This window comes from Gekko japonicus, unplaced genomic scaffold (genome assembly GCF_001447785.1).
Source record: "Gekko japonicus isolate JY-2015 unplaced genomic scaffold, Gekko_japonicus_V1.1 scaffold170, whole genome shotgun sequence".
Taxonomy (NCBI): domain Eukaryota; kingdom Metazoa; phylum Chordata; class Lepidosauria; order Squamata; family Gekkonidae; genus Gekko; species Gekko japonicus.
In genome coordinates, this window is record NW_015160212.1 from 181747 (window position 1) to 190437 (window position 8691).

At 49.1% G+C, this 8691-nt stretch overlaps 1 protein-coding gene across 3 annotated transcripts in view; it reads left to right on the forward strand.

Annotated features, from left to right (window-relative positions):
• CARM1 (coactivator associated arginine methyltransferase 1) overlaps window positions 1-8691 on the forward strand; it is an 89720-nt gene that overhangs the window by 44583 nt on the left and 36446 nt on the right. For all 3 annotated transcript variants that reach the window (XM_015409915.1, XM_015409924.1, XM_015409932.1), the window contains exon 6: window positions 2074-2251. In XM_015409915.1, coding sequence (XP_015265401.1) covers window positions 2074-2251 — 178 coding nt within the window. The remainder of the gene's footprint in view (window positions 1-2073; window positions 2252-8691) is intronic.

Sequence of the window (8691 nt, forward strand, 5' to 3'; positions counted from 1 at the left end):
CAGTTCCCCTTTTGATCGGTAGGCTTGTGTCGATCAGCCACTGCACTGATTTGCTTGAAAAGGGGCAGAACAGGTTCAATGAATACATTGGAGTAACATCTCCAAAGGACGTCACCGTCTGGGGTTTTCCTGATAGAATTTGCCAATGACTGTCCATCAGTGATGTTATGCCCAGGGGTCATTTCCTGCAAGAGCGCACAGGAGCGGGCACATGCAACAAGCCCCGCCCCCTGCTCCCAGCAGCCCTCAGCCAGAGCAAGAAGCAGCCAGGTAAGTTGCAGAGGCTCCCCCCCTGGACCCCCGGTCCAAAACAGTTCAGTGGCACCTTTAAGACCAAGTTTTATTCAGGCACAAGCTCTCCCTCCTCTTCAAGGACAGATCTACACGTGTCCCAATAGCTAGCAATAAAAAACAGTCCCGTGGAGCCTGAGCGGTGGGTATTGTCTTCTGACACACTTCCGGTGATGTCAGGGGGTGTGACATATGCAAATAAGTTATGCTCATGAGCGCCTGCATCTCTTTTTCTACGAAATGACCCCTGGTTATGCCTCACCTAGATGTAATGCTCAGGGTACAAGCAGTTCCTACGGTTGACACCTCTGAACGAGGTGTCCAGTTAGTGTCTGCTGAAGTCAGCGATCCTCGTGTAGAAATAGAAATTTATTTGTATTTAGCCATAGGCCATTACAAACCAAGGATAACAACAGAGGGGAATACTATAAATATGAATAATGGTATAAAATAAGAGTAAATTTTAAGATATATTAAAACCATAAAACTGAAGTTATAAGCAATTAATTAAATCAAAAGGTGTCCACTAAGATCCGTATTAATTAGTTCCCATAAGAACGGCATTGGCCTGTATTTTCTTTGCAGCCAAGGCATATAAAGCCATTCTATAAGATATATTGGCATTGACATCAGCTAACAAGAATACAGTCTTCTCAGAGTCTGAATAGAAACTTAAGTCCGATAAAATACCAGGGAGAAATTTTAACCTGGGTTGGGTATACATTGAGCTTTCAAGAATATAATGGGTGATCCTAGTGAGAGTTCAGTGTATCAGCGTGGTTGATGCCGCATCCAGCATCACGGGCAGCGATGAGACGTCGCAGGGACCTTTTCGTCTGGTTGATCTCTCGGACGGCCAGTCCCTAAACTTTTTACGGCTCATTGCAAACAACGAGGGCATTTAGTTCCTAGGAAACAGTCTCCGCATTTGAACGCCGTCCCTCATTGTAAACTGGTTAGGTTGTTCAAGACCTTAAAAATTGTTTTCAGTCTGTCCCGTAATTAGGTTCTGGTTTTTCCCCCCGCTAGGGGTGATGCCACATTGGAGGTGAACCAAATGATTACCTCAAGGATGCGCATGTTCAGAATACCAGTGGTGTCCTTTGCCTCACTGCTTCTCTGACAGAGCAGTCTTTAGCAGGGTTACACCCTTCCGAGTCCACGTTGACCCAGGTTAGTCTCGGCTTCCGAGGTGGGGCAGTTAATGGACCAGGATTCTGTCTAGCTCTGCAGTTCATTTGGGACACCCAGAACTTACCAGGATGTTTGATGTAGCCATTCAGCCCTGGAAGTTCACGGTGAACTATTTAGGAACACTTTTTGTGCTTCGTGCGTGTAAACACCGGCCTGATCCTGATGTTTGCTGATTTTATTTTAAAGGGGAAAGTTGCAGAGACTGCAGCCTTTAGACTGCAGCTGAACACGTCCATTGCAATTGGAGGTGTTTCCAAATAGTTAACATAACTGTAGGGCACCATGAATCTTGGGGGGTCCTGGTATGTTATCCCTGAACCACCGCGGCAGCTGGCGGGCAGAAGGTGCCACCATGGCAAGTAGCCAGAACGTTGTACCGCAAGTGCCATTTCAGCTGGGAGCAGGTGACACAAGAAACCATTTGGCCCCCGTGAAGCTTTTGACTCTGGCCTAGCCTACCAGTAACTGTGGGAGTAAATGTCTACTAGAACAAACTCCATAAAACACCCATCTCTTTTTGACAGGAGCAGATAGATGGGAATATTTATGGTCTCTCTCTGACCCTCTCCCCCCATTCTACCGGGACAGGTTTTAGTGAAGAGTAACAGCCTCACCGATCGGATCGTGGTAATCCCAGGGAAGGTGGAGGAGGTCTCGCTTCCCGAACAGGTGGATATCATTATCTCTGAGCCAATGGGTTACATGCTTTTCAACGAACGGATGCTGGAGAGTTACCTGCACGCCAAGAAGTATTTAAAGCCTAGCGGTAAGCGACTTCTGCTCAATATGGCGGGGGACTGGGGCATTCGGGAAGGGGCAGGGGGCCAAAGCTTCTTTTGACGCAGCTGGTTAGCGCAGGCCTTTCATTCTCCGTAAACTGGTGGATTTCAGTTGCTCGGAGCAGGATACAGCAGCAGTCTTGGGAGCTAGAGGAAGTCCCACCGGCTTTGCTGGGCTTCTGCGTTCTACACGATTCACCGCAGAGCGGTTGCAACCAGTGCTCCCTCTAAGCTGTGGAGTCTCGTGAGCAAAAATCATACTTTGTGAGCTCCTGGCATTAAAGCTGTGAGCAAGCGATTTGGCCACTGCATAAATTAATTTGCTCTGGAGCCCATCCTTCCCGAGCGAAGGCAAAAACGTGTGAGCCGGAGGCTAAAAAAACTGTGAGCTGACTCACACTAACTCATCTTGGAGGGAACACTGGTTGCAGCCCTTGTGAACCTTGTATGCTGGTGAAGAAAGTCTTGATATCTGGCTCTGTGGGTCTTCAGAGCAGGACCCGGTTGTTCCCATTGAAGTTTTTAGCACCTGAAAACGACTTCGCTCCTGTGCCCAAGAGCATGGGAATAAGATAATCAACCTTGGGGGGGGGGGGGGTATGTCCATGATGATTGTTTTCTCTTGTACACTCTGTGGCTTTGTAACCCTAATCCTTGTCTTCTTCAGTTTGGAGGTTCTGCCAGAGCTGGCCTCTGCTCCCTCATTGGTCAAGGGGCGTACAGTAAATCTAGAAGTTGTCCCAAGGAGTCATCAGGAGAAGGGTGTCACAGATGTTTCCCAGTCACTGAGATCCCATGCAGGTTGTAGGGGCACTCCTGTGAATGTCCCAGTCCACGGCCCTTAACCCTCTGTGAACCGAACCCAGATCTTTTGCCTTACAGGGAATAATCGTAGGGGCGTTCGGTTTCCTGATGGCCTTCTGTTTTCCTAATTGAGCCTGTAATTGATGACTTGTTTAGAAAATTTATATGCCGCCTCCCCGGAGACCTGCTTGAGGCAGCTCTGTTAAAACAAGCCGTAGAAACCACATGATTATATCTGCCCCTGGAGCGGATTGTTAAAATTGCTTGAGAACCTGTATGAACAGTGGTGTTCCTTGAACTTCAAACAAATGGATATTCCTTACCCACCAAGAATAGTTCTTCTAAAGTCATAGTAATTAGTTTATCTGGTTATACCTCATACCTCTTTTTGTGTTTGTATATCAGCTGGATGTGTACTTTATGGCAATTGTTGTGATTAATCTATTCAAAATATTAATAAAAAGTCAATGTTAGAAAAAAATAATTGTGGATTAGGGCTACACACAGCAAAAGGAGATCTCTTTACAGATCTGGGCCAATCCCCAGGTTTGCGGAGAAAAAATTCGGAACTAGGGTTGCCAGCTCTGGATTAGAAAATACCTGGAGATTTGGGGGGGTGGAGCCTGGGGAAGGCGGGGTTTAGGGAGGGGCCTCCAGGACATGGAGCCCTTCCTCCAAAGCAGCTATTTCCTTGAGGGGAGCTAATCTCTGTCGTTTGGAGATCAGTTGTAATAGCGGGAGATCTCCAGGCCCCACCTGGAGGTTGACAACCCTATTCGGAAAAACTTTTTTTAAAAAAAAAGAGGTGATTTTTTAATTTTATTTTATTTGAATCGATTTTTATCCCTCCCTCCCAGCAAGCAGGGCGGGTTACAAGTCACACAGATGCCAATATAATTTAGATACGGTAATTAAAATCGTATCATTATCGAAACAATAAAAACAGCAATCCGAGTGGATTCGCCTCGACAGTGGTGCTCAGTTTGGGCAGGTCAGAGGCCAGCATTATCAGCATAATCAGCAGGGGAGGCGGAAGGTGGATTTGGGTGTCCGCCGCCTCATCTGAAGGCCCGGTGGAACAGCTCTGTATCCTGCAGGGTCCTGATCTCAAGCGGGAGCTCATTCCACCAGGGGGGGCCAGGGCAGAGAAAGCCCTGGCCCTAGTCGAGGCCAACTGGACATCCCTAGGGCCGGGGACAACCAGGAGATGTCGGGAGGGGTCATTTCGTAGAAAAAGAGGTGCAGGAGCTCATTAGCATACCTCATTAGCATGACTTATTTGCATATGCCACACCCCCTGACATCACCGGAAGTGTGTCAGAAGGCAACACCCACCACTCAGGCGCCACTGGACTCTTTTGGATTGCTAGCTATTGGGGGGGACGTGCAGATCTGCCCTCACAGAGAGACCTGAATAAACCTTGGCCTTAAAGGTGCCACTGGACTGTTTTGGACCGGGGGGGCCGGGGGGGACTCTGCAACTTACCTGGCTGCTTCTTGCTCAGGGGGTGGGGCTTGTTGCATGTGCCCGCCCCCTGGGCTCTTTACTGCTGGAGCTCCGCTCCTGTGCGCTCCTGCAGGAAATGACCCCTGGATGTTGGGGTCTGCTCGTGAGATCTCAGCTACCCAGATGCATTGGAAGGTGATGGGGCGAAGGCAGCTGGGAGGAGCAGAAGGCACCAGCCAGGGGAAGTGGGCACCGAGTACTGGCAGTGTTGGGTACTTGGACAGCCGTGGGTTCCCTCATCACAGCCCAGGCACCGCCACTGCTCAGCAGTCCTCACCATCCCTGGGGGCAGGGAGAACAGGCTTCCAGGAGGCAGGTGCTGAGCACTGGTGACTGGCGCCGGCTGGGCCGAGGAGGTGGGGGGCTCTTCTTCCAGCCACAGCTGCCAGCCCCACCAGGGAGAGAAGGCGACAAGCAACACCAGCCCGGAGGAGGCAGAGGTACCACTGCTGCTTTCCCCCATCCTTTTCTGGCAAGCGAGGGCACCACTCCTTCATCTGTCCTCCCTTCCCCACCTGCTGCCCCTGCCAGGGAAAGAAGGCGGGCACAGAGGAATCGCCACGGGGACGTGGCGATGGCGGATTCCTCGCCCACCTTGTGTATCTTGCTTGTTCATCAGCCTAAAATGAAATCTTTAAAATGGCCCTCTGGTAAGAAGCAGATCGTAAAAACAGACTTTAAAGATGGAACCCTTTGGTTTCAAGCCTGAGTAGAGACGCGTGTTTTGACCCGCTCCTAGGCGATGGTGAAATGGGTGCCAAGGGAAGCTCACCAAAGCCCTGTATATGGCCGGTGGTGGCACAGAGGGCAGAGTTTGGGAAGAGGATCTTCACGGGTGTCAACGCTTATTTATTTATTTATTTATACCTTCGGCTTATATACCGCCCTGACCCCGAAGGGTCTCTGGGCGGTTTACATAGTGGTTCTAACTAACCAATTAACCTGACTAGGGCCACATTGTCTACAGGGTGGTGACTGCCTACCAGCACCCTGGGCTCTGCCCAAATCTCCTCTCCATTCTTTGCCCTTCAAATTATTTGCGGTTGGCTCGGCTGTCTTTCTAAGGCGTGATTCAGCTTTCCAAAAATATAATTCCTAGGAACAAAAAAAAAAGAAAGAAAGAAATATTAACGAATGGTATGATTCATATTACGGATGAAAAGGAAATGGTGGCAATAGAGGCAAAAAGGGAAAGTGAAGTGAGAAGAAGAACATTTTGGAACAGACCTTGTAAGCTAGAGAGGGTTACCAGATGTTCCTCTTTTTTGATGTCCTCCCTCTTTTGGGCTCTTTAAAAAAAAAAACTGATGAAAACGTCCTCTTTTGGGGTCAGAAGGTTAGGAGTATTCCTAGTTAGTAGCAATTATCTCAGTTTAAATAGGAGGGGTATTTAAAATGAGATTTGTCACAGTGGTCGCTTTTATTTATTTACAAGGGAGGGCCTGCAAGAAACTTGCGGGGAGGAAGCATTCTCCCACCTGCTTCCTTCCCTCTCCCCCTCCCGCTTTCTTTCTCTCCCCAAGCCAATCCCTTCTTTTTCTTTACAACCCTCCACCAAGTCGATCTCTCTCCCCCCCCCCCCACCCCACACACACCTCGCTCTCCCCCCCTGCCCCCCCCACTTTGAGCCCACCAGCAGTGGCAGTGCCTGGGAGGCTGAGCCAGTGCAGGCTCAGCCATAAAGCCACCCGCTGCTTTCCCCCCCTCTTTGCTCCCGGCTTCCCAAAAGCGGAAAAGCCTGCAAAGGCCTCGTCGCTAGGAAAGCCGTTGCTAAGGGCAGTCACATGCTCAGAACTTTCCAAGGAGAAAGAAAGCTCCTTGTCGTTGGTAAGTCCTTTCTCTGCGCATGAGCAGAAAAAGCTGTTGTACTTTTGGGGGGATTTAAATATCCCCCATATCCTTTTAAAAAGTTTTTAGATTTTTCTGCACAGCTGGGAGGGTGCCCCAAGTGTGCAGGATAATCTCTTTTCCCTCCACGTGCCCCCGATCTGCGTAAATAAATATCCGCATGCAGGGGCCTTGTTGGGAACTAGATATTTAGATTTTATTAGGCTTACATCCCACCCTCCCCGCATCGCAGGCTCAGGGCGAGCTCCAACACATAGGTCTGCAGCTGATGCAGATATACATTTAAAACCTGTAAAATCATCACATACTAAAACAACAACACCTCAGCAGAAAACATTGTGGTCCCCATCCGGCTTCACGGATCTGTGGTCACCGGAGGTCACTGGATCGCTTGTTTGAAGTAGCCAGTGGGGAAACGTGTCCCCTTTTTTGCTTTTCAAAATGTGGGGCCCCTGAAACTCGAAGGCACGAGACGGGGTTGATAAAATTATTCGAAGCAATACGAGTGCCGGAGACATCGATGAAAAGAATGTTCCCATGCGTCTCGGGGAAAGCTGTTTCCTGACCTTGGAAAGGCCAGAGAAGGAAATCAGTGCTCCAGAAGTCCAGCTTCTCACCCTATATTGGCGAATCCCACACTGAAGCCTACTGACCCATAACCTCGTGAGCCGGGACTGTAAAATCTGAAAGCTTGTGAATTTCCACCCAGGTGCTGACTCTTTTGTAACTAAAAAGGTAGAGGCAGATCATGTCCCTGCAAGACTTGGATGCATTGAATAGTATCAAAGTGGTTTAGTGTAGTATCCAGTGGATCCAGGGATACTTCATGACTTCTGATGCAGTGGGGTGGGGTGGGGTGGGGTGCGGGTTAAAAGAAATGCACCCCATAAAATAGAGATACCATTTCTGTTCCGCTGTCTCTGTAATCCAGCAAATCCTTCTAGAAGAAGATGAAGAAGAGATTGGATTTATACCCCGCCCTTCACTACCCAAAGGTGTCTCAGAGCGGCTGACAAACTCCTTTCCCTTCCCCTCCCTTCCCCACAACAGACACCCTGTGAGGTAGGTGGGGCTGAGAGAGCTCTTGACAGAAGCTGCTCTTTTTCAAGGACAGCTCTTATCAGAACTACGGCTTGCCCAAGGTCATCCAGCCAGGTGCAAGTGGAGGAGTGGGGGAATCAAACCTGGTTCTCCCAGACGAGAGTCCGCGCATTTAACCACCACACCAAACTGGCTAGGCCAGAACGCTTGATCAAAAATCATTGTTCAAGCCCACCAGGATGGAAAACAAGTTCTACTTTCTATGCATTTTCTCCTTCTGTGTCCTTTATATACGCTGAACTGGTTACCCTTCATGGGGCCCCGTTCAGCTAGGAACTGGAAGTGTAGGTGCGACTTCACTGGACGGCTGTGTCCCTTTGACGAAACCCCACCTTCCTGCCTGCCCGTGTCACTTGGATCCAACCCCTTGTGTGCCGCCAGCCACTTCCCCCGTGTGTCCAGTTTCCCCAGTGCCTGGCTCCTCAGGCAGTTTCCCCAGAGATTGCCGCATTAGGTCTGAACACCGCCCTCATCTCCTGCCGCTTCAGGTCTTTCCTGGGGGAAGAGGCAAGCGAGCGAATCTGGTCACAGGGCGTTCTTCGATGTGGCCGGACTGGATGGCGCTTTCGCAGTAGGAACGGCTGCAGCCAGAGTGAACTCTGCAGATGGCAAAGGGACAGGTGGCAGTAGAGGGTGTGTGTGTAGCCAAGCCAGCAAGAACAGCATTGGTGAAGCGAGTCCCCGTCCCTCCTCTCTGCACACGTACTGGAGTCTTGTATCTGCTTCACACCTAAGAACATAAGAACAGCCAATGTTGGATGAGGCCAATGGGCCATCCAGTCCAACACTCTGTCACACAGTGGCCAAAAATACCAGAGAGGACAAAAAAAAGGGAAAAGGGAAAAAACCTGAACCTAAAACCTAGAATTCAGAACCTAAAAAGGTTAGTCAAGAATAGAAGACGGCCAACTCTAAAAATCTAATTATGGAACATACAAAAATATACATATATTTATTGAACACAAATTAAAATAACAAATAAGGGCCCATTCATACCTCATATACAAATATAAAAATACAAAAATACAAAGGCTGATAAAATAGACCTAAATAGGGTTTATTTTATCAGCCTTTGTATTTTTGTACTGTGGTTACGAAGTGCAGTTAATAAAGGCGGCCCCTCTCTCTCTCTCTCTCTCTCTCTCTCTCTCTCTCTCTCTCCCTTCC